This window comes from Exophiala viscosa (assembly GCF_022695815.1).
Source record: "Exophiala viscosa unplaced genomic scaffold EDD37scaffold_2, whole genome shotgun sequence".
Classification (NCBI taxonomy): Eukaryota; Fungi; Ascomycota; class Eurotiomycetes; order Chaetothyriales; family Herpotrichiellaceae; genus Exophiala; species Exophiala viscosa.
This window is the reverse complement of record NW_026944354.1, coordinates 3,026,654-3,046,954: the sequence shown is the minus strand read 5'-3', so window position 1 is coordinate 3,046,954 and position 20,301 is coordinate 3,026,654. Positions and strand designations below refer to the sequence as shown.

The 20,301-nt window shown below is 52.0% G+C and overlaps 9 protein-coding genes across 9 annotated transcripts; 4 read left to right on the top strand and 5 right to left on the bottom strand.

Annotated features, from left to right (window-relative positions):
* The first annotated feature begins 442 nt into the window (after positions 1–442).
* EDD37DRAFT_273612 (uncharacterized protein) lies at positions 443–1,470 on the top strand. Its single transcript, XM_062810976.1, has one exon. The coding sequence runs from the start codon at positions 726–728 to the stop codon at positions 1,428–1,430; it is 705 nt and encodes a 234-aa protein (XP_062673608.1). The 5' UTR covers positions 443–725; the 3' UTR covers positions 1,431–1,470.
* Positions 1,471–2,824, bottom strand: EDD37DRAFT_273625 (histidine phosphatase superfamily). Its single transcript, XM_062810977.1, has 2 exons — positions 2,514–2,824; positions 1,471–2,465 (listed from the first exon to the last, which is right to left on the bottom strand). Exons 1-2 carry the CDS (start codon positions 2,658–2,660, stop codon positions 1,512–1,514), a joined length of 1,101 nt encoding a protein of 366 aa, XP_062673607.1. The 5' UTR covers positions 2,661–2,824; the 3' UTR covers positions 1,471–1,511.
* Positions 2,825–3,258: 434 nt separating this feature from the next.
* On the top strand, positions 3,259–3,986 carry EDD37DRAFT_647379 (uncharacterized protein; the record flags this gene model as incomplete). Its single annotated transcript, XM_062817860.1, has 2 exons — positions 3,259–3,470; positions 3,533–3,986. 2 exons carry the CDS (start codon positions 3,259–3,261, stop codon positions 3,984–3,986), a joined length of 666 nt encoding a protein of 221 aa, XP_062673606.1.
* Positions 3,987–4,538: 552 nt separating this feature from the next.
* EDD37DRAFT_273582 (two-component system, unclassified family, response regulator) lies at positions 4,539–6,637 on the bottom strand. Its single transcript, XM_062810975.1, has one exon. It carries the CDS (start codon positions 6,476–6,478, stop codon positions 4,748–4,750), a length of 1,731 nt encoding a protein of 576 aa, XP_062673605.1. The 5' UTR covers positions 6,479–6,637; the 3' UTR covers positions 4,539–4,747.
* Positions 6,638–8,732: 2,095 nt separating this feature from the next.
* On the top strand, positions 8,733–10,627 carry EDD37DRAFT_273454 (Bystin-domain-containing protein). Its single transcript, XM_062810974.1, has one exon. It carries the CDS (start codon positions 8,871–8,873, stop codon positions 10,416–10,418), a length of 1,548 nt encoding a protein of 515 aa, XP_062673604.1. The 5' UTR covers positions 8,733–8,870; the 3' UTR covers positions 10,419–10,627.
* EDD37DRAFT_273447 (heterokaryon incompatibility protein-domain-containing protein) lies at positions 10,627–13,009 on the bottom strand. Its single transcript, XM_062810973.1, has one exon. The coding sequence runs from the start codon at positions 12,675–12,677 to the stop codon at positions 10,836–10,838; it is 1,842 nt and encodes a 613-aa protein (XP_062673603.1). The 5' UTR covers positions 12,678–13,009; the 3' UTR covers positions 10,627–10,835.
* Positions 13,010–13,846: 837 nt separating this feature from the next.
* Positions 13,847–15,703, bottom strand: EDD37DRAFT_647375 (amidotransferase subunit A; the record flags this gene model as incomplete). Its single annotated transcript, XM_062817859.1, has 3 exons — positions 13,847–14,877; positions 14,922–15,416; positions 15,475–15,703. 3 exons carry the CDS (start codon positions 15,701–15,703, stop codon positions 13,847–13,849), a joined length of 1,755 nt encoding a protein of 584 aa, XP_062673602.1.
* A 430-nt stretch (positions 15,704–16,133) lies between these two features.
* On the top strand, positions 16,134–18,780 carry EDD37DRAFT_273330 (uncharacterized protein). Its single transcript, XM_062810971.1, has 7 exons — positions 16,134–16,306; positions 16,361–16,467; positions 16,520–16,861; positions 16,912–17,349; positions 17,406–17,671; positions 17,719–18,228; positions 18,277–18,780. Exons 1-7 carry the CDS (start codon positions 16,238–16,240, stop codon positions 18,453–18,455), a joined length of 1,911 nt encoding a protein of 636 aa, XP_062673601.1. The 5' UTR covers positions 16,134–16,237; the 3' UTR covers positions 18,456–18,780.
* Positions 18,781–19,448: 668 nt separating this feature from the next.
* EDD37DRAFT_273343 (uncharacterized protein) lies at positions 19,449–20,276 on the bottom strand. Its single transcript, XM_062810972.1, has one exon. It carries the CDS (start codon positions 20,145–20,147, stop codon positions 19,695–19,697), a length of 453 nt encoding a protein of 150 aa, XP_062673600.1. The 5' UTR covers positions 20,148–20,276; the 3' UTR covers positions 19,449–19,694.
* Positions 20,277–20,301: the final 25 nt, after the last annotated feature.

Here is a 20,301-nt window from a genome sequence, read left to right as displayed (position 1 = left end):
CAAAAAAAATCAAGTATCATGCCACCAAACCATGGAGGCCCCAAAGTTCAACAGAGTGTTGACATCGACATCCTACGAGGATGGCACATGGAGAATCCCGAGAAACCTCTTTGAGCGCACTACAGGCAGTGCATACAATTTTCGCCTGAACTGCGGCTGACTGGCCTGCGTCTACAAGATGACAGCAAGATCAAGGCTAGGTAAGCTGTTACTCACGCGAGACCACGGACTTAGACTACGACGAGGAGCTTCCCCTGTACACAGATGCGATGCAGGAAAGTCCAATCATGATCCCAAGGGACGCTGATACATGGCTCTTCCGATCGTGGGAGCAAGCAATATGATGCTCATCGCCCGAAGCCCACCTCCAGACAGGAAACAGTGATGTTCTCTCATTCGCCACATCTATCGCAACGGAAACACTCCGTAGGACCTAATTGTCAGCTTCCTGTACTATACGAGGTGTATGTGTCACCCCAAGCCGTGCTGGTCCCAGTCAACATATACCTCAACATCGCACCCACGGTAGGCAGGCACAATACGAAGACTTTTGACTACCGCTCCCATTTTCCAACCCACCTTGCTACTAAACATGACTACTCTTTACCGTACCCTGTACCCGTCTCCCTCCGCCAACTCGCACACGACCAGCTTCCAAGCCTCTACAGATCCTCGCCCTAGGCCTCCCCCGAAGTGGTACAGACTCCCTCCGTCAAGCCCTCCCGATGCTGGGCTACACCAACATCTTCCATGGCTTTGAACTGCCCTCAACCCGAGCAAACGACTGTATCATCTGGGTCCCATTACTCCAAGCCAAAGACCGTGGAGACATATCGACGGTCGAGGCCTTTGACTTCGACACTGTCCTAGGTGATTGTGACTGCGTCTTGGACGCACCACCCTGCATATTTGCCAAAGAACTTCTCGACTTCTATCCGCACGCCAAAGTGATCCTGAACCGAAGGAGAGATGTCGACGTGTGGCATCGCAGTATGATCGAAGCCGTAAATGCATTGCTGAACAATTGGATCTTGTGGACCTTATCCTTCTTCGACGCGCAATTGTTTTGGTGGTTCTGGACACCGACGTTGTGTTTCAAGATCCTGGCCAACGGTAAATTCGAGCAGATCGGCAAGCAAGTCGCGCGTGATCATTATGATGGTCTGGAGGCCAAATTGCAAGAGGACGGCAGAGACTATTTGAATTGGGAAGTCACAGAAGGTTGGGCGCCCCTTTGCAAGTTTCTCGACCGCAAAGTGCCGTCGAAGCCCTTCCCTTCAGGGAACAAGTCCGGAAAAGAGTTCGAGAAGAACATGATAAAGGCGATAGAAAGAATGGTTAAGCGAGCTGCACTCAAAGCGTTCTCAGTCTTCGTCGTGCTCTCTTGCATGGCAGTGCTGGTCTGGTGGACACGATTGCCCGGTCATTAATACGTATTCTGGTAGCTAGCCGCCCTATCATATAGTGAATATACGCTACTGCGCTTTTCCCGGCCACTCAACTTCCACGGCCTAAGAACTTGTCGTATACGGCGCCAGGGTGATATCCACAGGTGCCGCACTGTTAGGACACACGCAACCATTCGAAAGCGTGCTGATGCTTGTGACCGGAGGCACGGTACAATGGGGACTGGGCGTCCCTGGCGCAGAGGAAATGGTACTCGTAACTTGCGAAGGACTCAGGGTCTCAGCCTTGACCAGCAGTGGAATGACCGCGCCCGTGTTCAAGGAAAACGTCCGGTGTCCAATAACCTCCAAAATCGTCCCAATCTCGCCCGAGTGCGATGTAAAGCTCATCCAAGTCGAGCAATCAGTCGAGAAGATCTGGTCAAGCAACTGCTTCGATCGCGTCTGTTGAGCACCATCCGTCTCTGCCGTCACACCGGTCCACAGCTCATCGTACTCGGTGAAGTTAGCCTCGATAGGCCACGTTGGAAACATGTCGTGAATGTACGTCTTGTTGCTGCGGCGGTCGCAAGTGTGCTCGGAGATGGTTTCCCTCATTTTCTCCTTGATGGTCGGAATGAAAGGGTTCTTTGCCGGTAAAGGAAGACCGGAGAAGGTCAAGTTGGCTGTTTCGAGGCATCGAGAAAGCGGGGAGACATAGTAGCTCTGTGGAGTGGTGATCTTCTGAGTCTCAATGCGCGACAGCCAGAATTGGTTGGCCACCAGAGCTTGGGCGATACCGTTGTTGGTCAAATGCGCGTCTGACCATGTGGCGGTAGCATTGCCGTCTAGCAGAGACCAGTAGCAATTCCAACCGGGAGTCCCGTAGTAGGTCTGGGCAGCGTTGTGCCAGCCTTCGCCGTGGCGGCCCAGGAACAGAACTTTGTAGTCAACATTCTTGGGAGCATTGGCATTGAGAGACTTGACCACGATGGCAAATCTCTGCCATTGCGTCAAAGGTGCTGCATTGACCGTGTCGGTTGGGTATGTCTGGTTGATGAGACCGAAGTTCACGGTCGTCTTACAAGTGTGAGCAGGCGTGTAACCTACGTTCTTTCTTCAACTTACATAGTCAAATGTTGTGGCGTTCGTGGAGTTCAAGTCTTGCAAGAAGTATCCTGGAACAGTGGAATACTCGATATAGGATGACCCAGTGGCAGCAGCTAGGGCACAAGCTCCACCGCTGACCAGGAGAGGAAGTTCCCAACGAACCATTTTGTTGCTTGGAAGCGAGTGACGGGCAATGAGCTCTCGGAATAGATAAATAGTGTAACAGAGAGGATTCAGGACATCTTCGCTACCACCTACCTATATACGTCTCCTAGGGTATTCCCAAGAGGAAGGTCGTCTTCCTGCATGTGCCAATGCAACATCGTCAGTCGTTCGTGGTCGTCAAGGTAAGATCTCTGGCGAGGTCAAGGAACACCAATCAGTCATCGACATCAACGGGCGTGCCTATCGCGGAGTCGGGAAGGTGGATGATTCCTTGGAACTCAATACCGGGACAATTGAACAGGGCCGAAATCGTGGTCGTCGACTTCATTCATAGACAGCATCTACTGACTGGTGCATCGGTCTTGACGCCCGCTACCTGATGGAGCGGTTCCAATGAGCATTCGCGAAGCAGCTCGCGAAGAAACAAGGTCTTGAAAGTCCGAATACACGAGTCATGCTTCCACGTCTCCCTCCGCAAACATGACCCACAATTCGCTCGACCTTCTCCTTCAAAATATTTCATGCCCATCCACCATGTCCCATGGACATCATATCATCTTCTCATGCCTGTGCAAAAATGTAGCCATTCCTTAAGACCATGCCAGCCGCTCACCCTACCAAGTCCGCTTCAACATCCGCCAAAAGTAAGGAACTCGACGTCGTCACCAACGAAGCCCTCCTTCACCACGACGAAGCCTCGCGCCTGGCCAAGTCATGGCTAGCCAGCGCATACTCCTCGGACGACAACGAGGAAGAGCAAGATGATTTCGAGAAGACGTTGGCAAAGAATTCGGGCCAATACTCAGAAACGTAAGCCACTCGCCCTACATAGCCACCCGTCCACACACGCAGTGTACTCACAGCGACCATAGAGGTGGTCTAGGCTACCAAGAACCCACCAATTCCTCAGGTGCAGCCACGCGCGGGACTGACCCGGCAACGGCATTCTTACGCAAGCAACTACTCGGTCGCAGCCAGCGTACCACCGGTCATAACCAGCATACATCCGCAAGACCGCAATCCCGACGTGGCGCACCCAAGCGTGATGACAGCGACGATGAAGACGAAGGTCGATCCGGACTAGGCAGAGGGAAAGGAAAAGCAGGCAAGAACAGACCCGCAGAAACAAAGACACCCAAGATTGCCAGTCCGAACAACCCAGCAAATCATGCGGACACAAGAGCAGACGCTGGGGAAGGCCAGCAGGAAACCACAGTCCCTGCCCCCAAAGCTGCCAAGAAACGTGGTAGCAGTTACCTCGACGAAGTCCTAGCATCTCGAGCCGCGAAGAAGAAAAAGAAGTTCAACAAGGATAGCGCCGATTGAGAGCTTCAACACCAAAGTCATTCCCAACGACTCCGATACGGACGGCACATCCAACTATACTAGGCAGGGCCGCATATCCACGCCCACCACGAGTTGCATGTGGCCACCATGCCCAGCAAGAGACGCTAAGGCAGGCGATGGACGCAGCGATCATCCCAGCCGCACGAATCGTGCAAAGAGGAGATCCTGTTCTAACGTGCCATGTTTCGATTTACTGACACAAAATCAATACCCTACTGTGCACGCGAATGCCTGAGCACACTCCAGTGTTCAATCGAATCCATGACGTGAAAGTGCCCCAAGCTACCTTAGCGCAGTGCCGCTTCTTAGCACTTACTACCATGACCAGAGTGACTACAAGTCAGGAAAGCCCTGAAGAAGGGCAACGTTTCAGTAGCGAACGGATGTTTTCATTCCGGGCTGTCTGTCAGGTCTCATAAACAGCCAAAACATACCCATCTTGGGTGGTAATGCTTGATGGCAACACCATATATCATACGCCGTCCCACATAAAAAGACCGTCTCCTCTTGCCGAATCATCAGACCAGAATGTAAACATGGGTCATCATTTTCTTCGCTTCACCCATAACACATGGTGGTCACAAACACCCTCAAAAGACCCACGCTCGCTTTTCAGACTCAAAGATTGTGAAGATCCCCCCAGAGAAAAGTCAGAAGTGACGCCAAACACCATCCCATCTCGTTATCTACAATAAGCTGTCATGCCCGGATGACTTTTGAGCAAAATGAAGGGTAAACTTTCATAGCAGTCGTTTCCGCTTTCTATCGTCGTTCAGACCCTCGTCCTCATTATCCCGCTCCGCCGTCTCGGCTGGGTTGAGTAATGAGTGTAGAGTCGCCATACTGCCCCTACGCGTGGCAGGGGCCGAATGCAGCTCGAAATTGGGCCGGGGAAATTTGCTTGCCCCCAAACTCCAGGATCCGTGATCCACACCCAGGCCAGTAGGATGAGATTCGGACGTGGAGGTCAGCGGAGGGGTCGGTTGGTTTGCCGTGGTGGCCGAACGTTTCGAACCGTTGATTTCGTAGCGTGCCAGTTGGTCTTGCAGCTGTCGGTCTCCGCTTTGGGGGCCTTGCTGAGGCGACGATGGCTGCCACTGCACGGATGAATGTCCCGAGGCGTACGGGGATCCGCCTTGATTGTCGTTCACTGGGGGCCAGCCATGTTCTCGAATATCTGCTGATGTGTGTCTGCGGGTAAGGTTTATGGGTGGTGGCGTCGATACCGATGCCAACGGATGCACACTTTGTGGCGGGTGTGCCGGGAGTGCAGGTCGGCTGAATCCTGGCGAAGGATGGGGATTACTCATGGAACCAAACCGTCGCGGGGACGACGAAAATTGAGGCGGCACAGGCGGTGCCAGTGGTCGCAATCCAACATGTTGCGGCTCAAACTGGACGGACGACCTGCGACTGTCAGGATAATTGTATCCGCGAGGAGATACAGGCGGCTCCAAAGCTGCACTGCCTGGATAGAATGACTGCCTGCCATTCGGTAAAGCTTCAGGAGGATTCTCGAGTGCGCGCACGAACTCCAGTTGTCGCGCTATTTCTTTTTGCATGCTCGTAACATCATTGTAGAGAGGCGAGTCGGGAGCGGATATCTGCTGAAAGGCGCTGGTCAAATTCTGTGTCCACTGGTGGCAGCGAACGAGGCCCTCAGTCAGCACCTGGCACCTTGTGTTCATCAAGGCATAGTTTTGCTCGGTTCTTTCTAGTCGGCTATGCATCTCGTAGAAAGTTTGCTCGAAACCCGGATAGCGCGGCTCATCCGAAGGCATTTCTCCAGGTGTGGCCGGTTGCGATAAGCCAGGCTTTGGATTCGAGAATGAATCCCGATGTATCAAAGTATGCCGAGAAGCCCTCCTTTTGATCTCTCTCAAACCCATCAGGTCGCCCTTCTTGAAGTTGCCGTTGCCGTGCTTGAACTCCCACAGCGCGGATTCTGGTGAACCAGTGTGGAAGACGTCGCTGACCTTGTGAAAGCCGTACATATTGAGCTGGCGTACGAAGGATGATATATTTGTATGTTTGAAGTATTGGGACAACACTTTGGAGAACTCGTTGGAAGGGGACATGACGAAACTTTCGTTCGTATTCGACCAGGAAATCAGGTGCTGTATACTTCGATCTTCCAGCATGCTGTAAAGCTTGTGTATGAAGGCTGTCTGCACCACTTTGGGCCCTTGTGAGGCTCCTACGGCTCCTGCTGCTGTACCGGAACCGGGCACTGGTGTTTGATCCTTGTTGCCATTGGCAGTATTGCCCTGTTCAAGTTCTGGACTATTTCCCTGCGTAGGAGGGCCCATATTCGGAGGCGCAGGAGATGTGACCTGCATCGAATCTTCATGACTCGACTTGGGCGAGGTATTGTTGTTTGGAGGTAGGATAGCCATGGATCTTGACCTCGGCGGAGGTTCTATCGCAGGGTCGAAAGGGTTTCTGAGAGTCGACTGAAATAAGGTGCTCATGATGATCTCCTTTAAGAACTATTTTCGTGCCCTCCGGCGCGCGTGGACCGATGTCCTATTCTTAAGTCATGCAAGGCATCTATATTTTGCACCGTGGGTGGAGCGAGCCACACATTGGCATCACGGAGAGGTACAGGTCGGTTTTGTCAGGTTTTGCGATCAGTGCTGGCTTGCTGGCTGGCGGTCAGGCTCGGACTGCGCAGGCGTACTCGGGAGGAGAGAAAGGATGTATGACGAAGAGTTGCCCGGTCGATAAACGGTGTGAACGGGGTTCTTTGTCGCTGTCGGATCGGAAGATCTGGTGTCAAGTGTGGAGGTATGGCTAAACAGGGAGGCGAAGGAGGACGTGGTGGTGGGTGTTCGTGTTCGTCCGAGAAGGAGTTGCGGCTTTTAGCTTTTGGGGGGGCAAGGACCCAGGTTCCAGAACGTAAAAAAGGAGGAGCGCGCAAGGTTCAAGATATTCGTGGACGCACAGGTCCAAGCGCGTTTTTGACTGCTGCAGGGTTCGTTTGTGCCTGAGGATAACAGCACGGGCGTGATGTTTGGATCAAAATGAGCTGTTTTGTCGGGTGATGGTTCTACAAAGGTTCGAGGGAAGTTTCGAGTACCGAAGGTGAGGGACAAGAGATAAAGATGGTGTGGTTTGAAATCGAGGGGATAACCAAGAGTAGTGGTTCGTCCGGAGTCAAACGGATCGACCGGATTGGGAGTTGAAAGAACCAGGATACGAGATATTATTGAGAAGAGGACGGGGCGGTAGCCGATGCAGCAGAATGGAGAATCGAGATGGACAAGATAGATTGATGAATTTGGTGGAGGCGTTCGGATGTATCGCTGTCTGTCTGTGTCAATCTGGACCAAGGAGTGGACGATAAGGAGAGAGGTTAGCGAAAAGAGGGGGTGACAGAAGACGATGAGAGAGTATCAGATAACTAATAAGAAAGCAGATTCTTTTCAATTCTGGAGTAAAAGTCAGGATCAAAGTCTGGACTCCTGTCTTTTTGTTGCAACGTGGGAGATGGAGATGGAAATGGAGAATGTTTAGTTCTGAATTAGTGAAAACAAAAGGAAAGAATAAGATGATGATGAACAAGGGTCGAGATGCATCGAGGTTTCATCATCATGCCTCGGGCCATTCTCAACGTTGCAGAAAGCAGGAAAAGGTAAGGTTAGAGTCAGCTTAAGCTGAAAAGGCTGAAAGATGCAGAAATGAAGGTACCGTAGCATGCAGTTGACCTTGCAGTAATAGGTACCTTAGGTACTCTTTGGTATCTTTTCATACCCGGTACCTACCTAGGTACCTAGGTATCATTCATGATACTTTTAAATTAGGCGGTACTCGGCATCCTCTGGGCGTCGCTTTGTAGTTGAAACACTATCTATACTCCACATATAGTAGTTGCTGCTATGTACGTAAAAGACATTATTGTCAACACCGAGCATTGCAGTCTCTACATCTGTGGATGTACATATCCCATGAACATTGCAGCCGCTGTGACAATGCAGCGGAATCACCATCTCCGACCCACGAGCATGGTTGACCTGACCCGGGGTTCTGGCTTGGGTCAATGCACGAGCCCACCATTGCACCCTGCTTGACAGGCCTTGACAGCGGGCAAAAGCACCATTTCCAGGCTACTTGCAGCCTTCATGCAGCTGTTCCAGCCCTCGTGTTCCCATTTAGCAGGTCAACTTCAACGAATTGAACGCTAGCGGTGGTTGTTGACATGTTGCGCATTTCCATCTCGTCGTCATCAAGAGCGGGTGTGATCCCTCTCTGGTACCGTTCATTCGGTGATTGTTTGTCAGGCAAGTGTCTGGTCAGATTGTCAAGAGGACACCTCCTCGCCATCTTGTGCGACTACCATTCTTGACAACCTCGCTTAAGGCAGAGAGTCAGTCGAGTCTACGGCTGGCTGCTGGGCTGACAATCAACAACCGCCACGATGCTTCCTTTCGGGTGACGTTCATGATCAAGGGCAATACTCATTTGCACATCCACCGCCCTATCATCTTCATTGCAAACCAGCGGAAATGAAAGGCTGTATGAAGAAGCCGGTTGGAGAAAAGCTGTCATTCAAAACTACCGTGTCGGTGAGGCATGTCAGCATCAACCTTGATCGGCTTTGACCATGCTCGCCTTTCCAAAAGTACTCGAGCAGCAGGATTATGGAGGTGCAGCGTAACCCCAATTGATGCGCAGCAGATATCTGTGCTGACTAAGCTCCGACTCCGCATAAAATTCATCTGCAACTTGATACTCCAATAATTTTTTTCCCGCCGCAGCCATTTTCTAGATCGACCCGCAGACTAGAAGGCTCGTAGACCTTGCAAGATCTCTAAATACTACAAAGAACTCCGCTCCCGCTACCGCCATTGAAACACAGCCGAAATGTCCAACAGCGCGACAATGCGTCGTCACATTCCTCTCGAAGACGATATTACGACCGCAGGCGGTCGGTTACGTACCAAGTCGGTGACGGGCAAGAGAAAAGCTAGGTCCGACGAAAATGCTCAGGGTGATGGATACATCGACGCCAAATCGTCCAGAAAGATTCTGGCAATGGCACAGGATCTTGAAGAGGAAGATGACCAAGATCGCCAGGCAGCCGCTGCAAAGGCCGTCTCAACCTCAAATGCCGCCTTCGGCTTCGATTTCAGATTTGCGGGCGATGCTGATGATGCAGAAGGCGGTGCTGGGCCCCAGTACAATGACGAAGAAGAATGGGAGCCGGAGGAAGAAGAGGTGGTTGCTGAAGAAGATGTAGATCCCGAAGACATGGCAGTTTACAAGAAATTCTTACAAGACGGGGAAGAACTGGCAGATTTTGCGCCGTCAATAGCAAACCTGACGACAGGAGAACGACATTCAGCAGATGACGTCGAAGCCGAAGAGGAGGACGAGGAACGCGGTCAAACCACAAACCTTACAGACTTGATCCTACAACGCATTGCCGAAAAAGAAGCACTCGAGGCAGCCCGTAACGCCGGAACGCAGCAACAGGTCTTCATCGGTGGAGGCCATCCCGATGATGCAGTCGAGATTCCTGCCAAAGTGGTTGAAACGTTCACCAAGGTTGGCCAACTCCTGACCCGGTACAAGTCTGGGCCATTGCCCAAGCCTTTCAAAGTCCTCCCAACTCTTCCACAATGGCCAGAATTGCTTTCTATAACACGACCAGAAAACTGGACACCTCATGCTGTATACCGCGCCACGAAGATCTTTATCTCCGCTCCAACTGCAAAAGGTCAGTATTTCTGTTCAAATGTCCTACTCGACAGCGTTCGGGAAGGCATATCAGAAAACAAGAAACTCAATGTTCACTTGTACAACGCCATGAAAGAAACCTTCTACCGACCATCGGCCTTCTTCAAGGGCTTTCTGTTCCCGTTAGTGGAATCTGGTTGCACGTTACGCGAGGCACATATCGTTTCCTCGGTACTGGCCAAGATCAAGATACCCGTCTTGCACTCCGCTGCGGCTTTACTACGTCTATGCGAGATCTCTGCTGAACAGACTTCGAATATCAACAGCGAAGCTGCTGGTGCAGCGAACATCTTCATCCGCGTGTTATTGGGCAAGAAATACGCACTGCCATATAAAGTGGTGGATGCTCTGGTATTTCACTTTCTTCGCTTCCGCGCATCAAAAGACCCCAACTCGGAACAGCTGGCAAGCAAGGAAGCTAAACTGCCTGTTCTGTGGCATCAAAGCCTGTTGATCTTTGCTCAGACGTACAGGAATGAGATTACGGAGGATCAGCGCGAAGCACTACTGGATCTTCTCCTTGCCCGAGGTCATAAGGATATTGGGCCAGAAGTGAGGCGCGAACTTGTGGCTGGTCGCAACCGAGCTGCTGAGGGACAGGGAGATGCAGAAATGGTCGTCGACCAGGAGATCAAGGACGATGGCGATGATACCATGGACGTCACCATTTGATCAGTTTCAACGATATGTTATGAGACCATCACGAATGATATGTCAATTTCCCGTTGTTAGGGATCATGTATCAGCAGAATGCTTTTCTTTGTCGTTCCAGTCCTTCACGAAGTGGTGGTGTGTAGCTTGTCAATTACGGCCAGTTGGCATCGTCTCGCTGTGTGAGAGGCTCCCTCGACCTTTTCATGGTGTATGGCTTAGGGCGAGGCTGTACCGTCGCGAGTTTGACCATCTACCGCACAGCCTTTGCTGCCCTGGGATCATCGAAGGTTTTTCATAACTCCTGTTTGTCATGGAGAGCATCTTCTGGTGATGCGTATCTCGCCGCCAAAAAGGGTTTCTTTCCATCCTTCTCACGACTTCGTGGTTCCCCGTCCACGGAAACAATCGCTCTTATTCGAATCTTCCTTACTTGGCTCATCCTGGCGCAAGTAATTCCCATAGACTCATTGGATCTGTCTGCATTGTCCACTCATGCTCATTATCGGTATCTCGAGAATTGCCTTCAGTTGATCCGACCAGACCAGACCACATCCTTCCTGAACCAGGCCCTTTTCGACTCCTGCACCCTGGATGCGCCGCCCCTTCTTCTCTCAGTCCTTGATGTCCTACCATTCTTGCTCGGCCCACAATCTTCAGACCTCCAGCCACCCGTCTCGCAATGATCGCTATGTCTACCCCACGAAACTGGCATATCAAGTCGCCTGCACGAACATCCGTACAGGCAAATCCCAATCTGACTGGCTCGACGTCTCGGTCCAGGTTTGACTCGATCACGATCGACGGCTTCGTCAGTCCTGTGTTGTTCGCTCTCCTTTTATCCTCCTCGTGCAGCAACACGTCCTCGAGGGGAATGACACACTCGCTGGCCAGAGAATAATTGTACAAATGCAAAAGATCTTCGCTTTGCGACGCAGCCTGAACAACGTTCTCAACCAGATCCGGAGGCAATGGAGAGCGTACATACTCTGTCTGCCTCCCTCCAGACCCCGTGCGTTGCAACGAGTCAGCTGCACTTCTTGAGACCTTCCGCTTGACCTCATGTCCGACATACTTTGCCCAATCGACCTGATCCAGCCGCTGTCTGAGATCGCGAATGCTCGTCCACCCAGGCAGAACCTCATCAACAATGTTCACATAGTCCGGGGTGAGTGGACACTGCAATTCGGACAAGACAGCCTCAAGACTCGCCATACGGCCCGCAAAAGAAGCCACATAGCCTTCGATATCAGCTTGCGTAATCCCGAGTGCCCGTACCGCCAGACAAACACCCTGCACCGACAAATGCTTCCGCGCCTCACTCGGACGCAGATACTTAAACACCTCAAAGAAGACTTCAACAATGTTCTTTGAATAATCCGGCTTGGGCCCTCTGTATGACCCCGTCTCATTCTCGCCGCAATCATCAGCAATCCCGAGCATCCCATAGACCTTATCCCTCCGCTCCGCACACCTCGAGTCATAAAACTCAGCAAGCAACTCCTCCAGCGTCGACTCAGTATGCGAGATCCTCCGCGCAGTCAATCTCACCGGTAGCGTATGCGCAAACAGGTCCATAAACGCTGGCTTTTCCGTTTCCCGAAAGTCTATCGCTCTCATCGTTCTCACCACATCCTCAAAATCCTTCCAGTCCAGGCTCGCCGTCCCACAAACAACCTCGACTTCCTTCGCCTGCAGAAACTCCTGTATAATCCACGTTCGCGTCCAATACACTCCGTGGCATAATCCAACCAAATTCATCCATCGCGCAGCATATTTGTCACTAAGATAAACATCCCTAAACCTTGCGGACCCCTGCTTACCTCGAATCGTGGTCGCCATCTCGCCAACAAACTCCAGCGCGCGGGCCTGCCGTCTATCCTCCGACGGCAGACCCAACCACACGATCGTCCTGTCCGCGCTATCATAGATCTTCCCCATGAGCTGGACATGGAAATTGCGCTCCTCGAGATTCGCCTGGTCGATGCACAAAGCGTCTATCCACAGGAACTGACTCACACCGCGCTGTCGTAAATGCCACAGTAAGTGCCAGAGATTACTCCGGACGCGAAATGGCCGACCATTAACGCGCACGAGATGGGTGTCGGCGGCATTGCCCCATGTATATGAGATTGCGATGTACGCTGGACGCCGGTGAATGGCGTACTGCGTGATGCGTAGGCTGAGGGCGTCTTTCTTGGTGCCGCCTTGGATCTGTAGCAGGCGCATGAAAGTGCCTGATAATTTGAGGCGTTCGTGCCGGAACTCTTCGGTGGACATTTTGCTGGATGCTTGACAAGTCTCCGCTCCTTAAACCGTGAACGGTTGTGCACGAGCGTTTGCAAATGCGGTCAGGGGATATGATATTTCAGCATCTTGCCCCGAGATCGTCAGAGAGGCTATTATAGTATAAGCCTCACCTGCAAGGAAATTCATCTTGCGATATACGTGTTGTCAAGTCCAAATCGTCACATTAAGATTTGGCCCTTTTAGCCCCCAAAGTTGAAACACTTAGAACGACTGCAAAACAGCTGTAGACACGTGACTAAGCTTCGACGGGGGTCGAGTCATGGCCATGGGAATGAAACGAGGTTTACATGGAGGAATAGGTGGAAGAGCATTAATGTTCAAGTCGATGATCACATTCTGGGCCGTGATGGCAGACGGCTCGATTTACGTTGGCTGCATATCTGCGAGAAGCCTGTCAAGGGTTGTCTGTGCCGCCCAAACGAACACTTCTGCATGCCTCATTCCCAGCTCTTGCGATGGTTTTCGATCTGAGTTTGACTTGACGACTCATCCGAGTTCAGGTTGCTTCTACTACTAATACCTGTGCAGGAAGGTTGTTCGAAAACAATCAACCTCAGCACGGATGACTCCTCCATTCGTGGCAGCGACCAGTATTGACAAGCTCGTTTTGAGGAGTTCGATCTTGCATCCGTCTGGCGAATGTGCTCGTAATTGTAGAGGTCAGTGTTGCACAGATCGATGAATCTGTGCGGTGTCTATGTCAGCTAGGGGCATAGACTTGTTGTGAGAGCAATTCACCTGTTAGATCGTCACGGTTCAGCTCTTGTACTTGGTGACATTTGTCGTTGTCGACCACTATCATTCCTGGCCCGACATCTTCGCCACCATTCTACCATCAGAAAGACGATAACAGTAATCAGGACTGTGCCGAATGCCATGACCATGAAGTAATATGGCGTGACCGGATCCGCCGCCATCTTGTTGTGATGCTTCTTTGTGGTCGATGATGGTTGAGGCAGAAGTGAGCTGTGTCGGTCGAGGGTGAGGTGACTTGCAGCCGGACTGCTGGCTACCTTGATTCTGTCTTACCGGCTCCCCAAACCAACCACGCATGTTCATGTGTGTCCGGAGGCCGGCGGAATGGACTTGCCGACCGTCGGTAAGCGATGGCGTTGGGGTCGTCGCCAGAGTGGTGTGCGTTAATCCAGCGAGTCTGACATGTAACTCGTGTTGGTAGACTGTTTCAAGATTTTGTGACTCTGTACTCGCTTCATATTGGTGAGAGGATGGAAGTTGGTCATGAAGTTTTGGGCGAGATACATGACAGAATAGTCATCACCATACTGGCCAATTATCTGCATGCCCACAGCCACTTCGGGTCGCCATGGATGATCAGGATGTCGTGGCGCAGGGACCGACATGGACGGAAGCCCTGCTAGACTAGCGGGCACCGTGAAAACGTCATTCATGTAGTTCTCCACTGGTGTAGATCGTTGCAGGTACCGCAGCCGAGGCGGAGGACTTGGAGCCGTTGGAACAATGATGAAGTCCACGCCATGTATTTTGACTTCAGTATCCTGTTTGAGGGGGTTGGGCATTCTGAAGACATCGTCAAAGTCCTGCTGCACCATCCTTCGTATCTTCTGAGCTTGTATGAAATAGTTGTCCATGGCACCCGCACTCAAGCTATAAGTACCAAGCAAGATGCGCCGTTTAACCTCCGGTCCAAGATTGTCGGAACGATGTTTGGAGTACAGAGTGCCTCCTACATCGTCACTAGGAGACTGCCTCACAGCCCCATAGCGAACCCCGTCGTACTTGGCGAGGTTGGAGGATGCCTCGGCTGGAGCCAGAACGTAGTAGGATGAGAGAGCATGTCGTGTGGATGGAAGGGATATGGGCACGATCTCGCACCCAACCGATTCGAGGTAACTTAACGTCGCGGTCCAGGCCCACCGGACCAGAGGGTGCATTTCGGCGATATTGTACTCTAGAGGTACACCAATTCGTCGTGTAAATTCGCGCTGCGCAACAAGCTGGCTGCGCAGATTTTTCCAGTCAGAATGGCGGTGCGGGCCGGTCTCTGCTTCTTTAACCTGGTCTGTTCCTACCACAACATACTGGGACCCCAAAACCGCAACTCTTCGACGATTTTTTGCCTCCTGAACACGTGTCCAAGACGAGGAAGTCAGACATGTTGGATCATTTTCGTCCGGTGTACGGAGAATGTCTGCAAATGTCAGTCAAAGTAAGCAGTCAAAACGGTAGACAAACCAAACGTGAGCCTGATGTCCTCGGCTGACCTCGCAATTATGCCAACAGTATCAAGAGAATTCGCATAAGGTATGACTCCTTTCCGAGAGATCATACCATAAGAAGGCTTGAATCCGAGCACGCTCATGTATGCTGCTGGCAGGCGAATGGAACCTCCGGTGTCCGTGCCGATGCCAACATGAGCGAGTTTGGCTGCCACTGCCAACGCACTTCCACCCGAACTACCACCCACAGAAAGTGCTTTGAAACCTCTCCCATTTGTCACTGCTCCATAGGCCGAGTTCATCGAATGCGACCCCATCCCAAACTCGTCCATATTTGTCTTTGCCAGCACGCGCACTCCTGCTCTGTTCAGGCGATCGGTAATGGTGGAAGGTTGAGAGACGGGCTGCAGGCCTTCAAGGATCCTTGAGGCACATGTCGTTGGCAATTCGGCGGTCACAATATTGTCTTTGACGACTGCCGTATAGCCGTGGGTTGCCGATTTGAGTATGTCTGCGCAGTGCAACGTGAGCCGTCATACCAACCAATGGGAAAGTGATAGATCGCATACAGTGTCTCTTGTCAACAATCGGGTCCGGTCCTTGACCCATCCGCCGGTGAATTCCCTGACTCTTCGCTGCGGCACGGTCGAGGTCCTCCGCCCGAAGCAAGTCATCGCTGATAGAAATGTAGGGATTTCCATAGTCTCGAGAACGCTGTGAACGGCGGGTTAGCTCCCGTACCTCTCGGCGTAGATTGACATCTCTCGCATTGAGGTGGCCGCGACCTATGCGCGTCATTAGCCACCTGCTCAGGAAAGTGTCTCTCCCTTGCGGACTATTAAACCACACAAACAGGGCAAGGTCGAAGTGTCTTGCGATTGAAACGACCGCAGTTCCTTCTCCACAACGCGCAGTCAGGTGATGCTTGGCGCGGCAGCGGGAACTCTAAACCGTTGTCAGCACCTAAAGTTAGAGACAAGGCCGAGGCTGCCGGCCTAAGGATAGCTGCCAAATGAGGTCCTTCACAATCGTTGCATACACAGGCCTGTGCTTGCGCTTGTGCCTGCAGAGGACGGTTGAGGGTGCCAGCAAGAACACCGGAAAGGCTGATTCTCCTTGGTAAACCTGCTTACCCTTGAGGAGGAGAGTGTAGCACTTTGGAGTGGGCACAGGGGAAATACCCAACCCTGCCAGGACAATCGCCTTGACGATCCACGACTTCTTAGTCCTGAGGATATGTCTTCTGCATAAAGTAGACTTCGCGCTTATCTTGCAAACTCCACGCGTGGTGAGTATCACCCACGAGAATGATCACGAAACTCGGCAGGGACCATGACCGACATACCGGAGACGATCAAAGGTACAAGGATAAAAGCTTGTAGCGAGTGTCGCCAGCAGAAAGTCCGCCTGATCTCGTTCCGGTGGTTGCAAAAACACGTACTGACCAGGTGACAGCTTCGCTGCGATGCTTCTAAGGACTACGCCCAGGCATGCTCACGTTGCAAAAAGTTCGCGCTGGAATGTGTCATCTCCAAGTCATTCCGGCGAGTCAGACGCCGCACGTACGCTTTCTCTGCAGAGCCTGAGGCTGAATGGTGCTGATTGGGAGACTAGAAAATCCGAACTGCAGGCTGAACTGGATCAACTGAAGCAACAGGTCAAGAAAAACCTACCGGCATCGAACGCGCTACCGCCTCCGCCCGGCTATCATGGTTCGGAGCCCAGCCGGATAGCCATAGGATCAGGTTCTTCCATTCTCCCAAACACAGCAAGACAGTTGCCGTCGCTTGGCGATGAAGCCTCGAGGATCCAGCAAACTACTGTGCCTGCTAGGACATCCCAGCAGACCGGGCTATATACGCCTCTGTCGACCACGCCAGTGGTTTCTTGCACTCTGCCGCAAAGCATTCAAGGATTGACTGTAGACGCTCGGGACATCGATGAATGCTTCGCACTGTGAGCCCACTTTCGAGCTACCCATTGAGCCTTGCACTAACGGCGGCTAGCTTTTTCGACAAGCACTTGTCGTATATGCCAATATTCGACAGCAAGCTGCAACCAAATGAGTGCTATAAAGCTTCCTCATTCTTATTCTGGACAATTGTTGCCATTGGGTCTCGAAGATACACCAAAGACCCCACTCTAATCCTCCTACTGGCACCCAAGGTAGTTGATCTGGCCAAGCAATCGATATTCACGATGGAAAAATATCTACCGACGATACAAGCTCAGATACTCCTCTGCACATGGCACATGCCAATCGATACTCTCCAGAAAGACATTGCTCCGACACTAGCTGGCGCAATGTTGCAAATGGCAATGAACATCGGGCTTCACGTATATGGTACTGTACAAGACTTCTCTAGGGTGCCACTTCGTTATGATCGGCAACAAAGGAACTTCCGCACCAGACTATGGACGCTCTGTCTCCTAACGTGCCAAAGGTGAGGTGAAGCTCTCAGAGACATTCGTCTAACGATTATGCTAATCGAGCGCAAAGGGTCAATAACGGCTGCGGCCTGCCTCCGATCGTAGTAGCAGACACTTACAGTCACGAAGGCTACAAGGAAGATCCATTCGCCGGGATGCACCCTAGTATCTTTTTCCAGAGGAGGTTGAACCAGGTGCATAGCGAAGCTGCCCTTCAGGTCGAGCGCGAAGCTCTATCCAAAAAGCCCGAAGTCCGTAATGCTGTTCTTGGGCCGACCATCAACGACGGTTTGTCCGTTTTGAGTGCATTGAATGCAGAGTGTCCATCGAGCATCGGTAAGTCCCTCGCATGACCTGACCATTTTAACGGCTAAAGGTAGAAGATCACCTTTTCCTTCTCAGTTGCCAGCTTCAACTTGCCGCCTGCCATCTGCTGGCCTCCACAATCAGCGAGGTGGATCTCGCTGGCCTGTATGGGAAAGCGTGCTCCATTGTCGAGTTCGCGCTCGAACTAGACGAACAGGAAGACCTGGCAGAGGTTGCCCCGACTGCATCGTCCTTTGCACTGAATCTTGCGGCTTTGGTCATTTTCCGAGTCGGCAAGTCTCACATCTCGGACAGCCTGGACAGTAAACGAGGGCAGAAGTGCTATTTTACGGTCATTCGCATGAACAAGAAACATAGCGTAAGATCGGACGACCTTGCGGCTAGAGCTACCATCATCCTTCCCCAACTGTGGACCAGTAAGATGGTGGTCAAACAGCCAGACGGCACACCCAACAGTCTGTGGCTCCGCTGCCGAAGCAGACTAGGCTCCAGCGTGACCTATGACAGTTACTGGCTCTGGCGACAGGAGTTCGGGGGTCAGCCCAACCCATATGACGGTGTTGAAGGTACGTGTGTGCGACCAAACGTGATCCATATATTGATATGGGGCTTAGAAGTAGTGACCGACAATACCGGCAGACCTGCCTCTGAGGTCACACCGGGACTGGACTTCAATCAAATGGGTGTTGGATGGTCACCGGAGACATTATTCCAGGATTTCCAGTGGCCTCTTTTTGACGAATTTGCATACGACAACAGCTGGGAAGTAAACGAACAGCTAGTATTGCCATGATTGATGACGGCCACCGAGACAAGTTAATCCTAGACCGCGGACGTCCGCGCTTGTCTTCTTGCTCAGCACCATCTCACTCATCAGAAGTCCTGTCCCCAAACTCAAGCTGATGCCCCATGGTCCATGGCCAGATGCGATATACACGCCACCATTTCCGACCTTGATACCGCCCAGATTCTTCTCCGGGATTCGACCTATCAGTGGGGTTCCTCTGTCAGAGACGGGCCTGAAGCAGAGTCCTCCTCTGACAAGCTCCAAATCATCATGGTGCAAGTCATCGCCCTCATTGGCCAAACCTGTCAGTTGGACAATCGTCTTGCGCAGATCGTTGATGCTTTCTGGGTCGATGATGTCCTTGACACTCACGGCCAATTCAGGCAAAGGCAAAATGCTGTCATTAATGCCACCCACCCAGATCTCGGTTTCTCCATTGCGGGCAAGGCGGAGGTACTGCCTCAGGGGCGTACGACCAGTATCGTCCCGGTGCGCAATATACCGTGCAGCCCCAAACCTCTTAATGGCGCTGCCACTCATATCAAGCTTAATGGCGTTAAGCTCCGAGTTTCGTTGGCATGGACGACGAGTAAGGTAAAGAGCACTTGACGTTGACTGCGGATTTTCTTCATGGTACGAAGCACGGACAATGGCAGATGCTCCGCGCCGTGCAGTGCGTTCTGGTTGCAAACCCTTCGATTTCGAAGCTCGTGCTCTTGACAGGGAGCAGCATCGCTGTGCGAGAAGGGGCATGTTCACTCGATTTGGAGACTCTGTTCGAGGAGGATGGAGATGGACAACAACCCCTCGACATGCCGGATGGGGCAGATATCGGGGAGAAAGCGGCGCAGCAGCGGACGGTTCATGACCCCAAGCGCTCCAAGGTGTCCCGCTCGCCGAGCGCCTGACACCTTAGCGACGCATTCGGGCTGCCATCGTCGAAGATTGCCTGTGAGACGGTCAGCGCCTCTTCAAAACGGGTTGGATGATGTTGTTCGCAGTATGCAACTCTCAGAGAGAAGATAGGTTCAACACTGTGGGTGGTCATGCTGGAGCAACCATCGAGGCAGGGCTGAGGTTGCTGCCAGCACCCAGCTCAGGCTAAGGATGATACAAAAGCTCATCAAAGAGAAGAGGTTGGATGAAGGGATGCTTACAACGTCGAAAAAATCTCCAGTTTCGAGAGTAGTTGCTCCGAGACTCCAAGCAAGAGACGATGGGGCTGGTGTGTAGCGGGCAGAATGTTCATAGCCCACCGAGCTTCGGCCACTGGAATGTCTTTGCTTCGCGTCCGTTCTTGGTCTCGGCATCTGGCTGCTCGTCGTATATCAGAGTGTCGACGTGGTTATCACTGTTTCTCGGTTGGTCATCAACGTGCTGTTGTGCCTTGGTTCGTTTCAGCTCGGTAGTCTGCCGCTTTCGCTGCTTCTCTTCCTTCTCCTTCGCGATGCGTCTCTCTTTCAGCAACCGTTGGATCTCAGAATGCCGAAACATTCTCACTTGCTCCTCTGTCAAGGTTCTTTTCACACCATCCTCATAAGAACCTAAACCATCTCCGACATCGGGTACCGGCAAGTCCTGCGAGTCGGTCACATCTCTGACGTGGCCAGAATCGTCATCAATCTCTGGCGTGACTTGGCCAGGAAAATGTGTAGCATGAAACTGTCTAAGCCGGAGAATGTCCGTTGGCTGCAACATCGCAGAGGCGGTTGACAAACAAGCCACGGAGAGGAAAAGGATTACAAGGCGAGGATCGGATTATGCTTCAGTTTAGATCTGGATGACAAAGCCACTGCCAAGATCTTGGCGCAACAGGGTCTCTCAAATGCAAGCTCCAAAAGAATGATCTTAG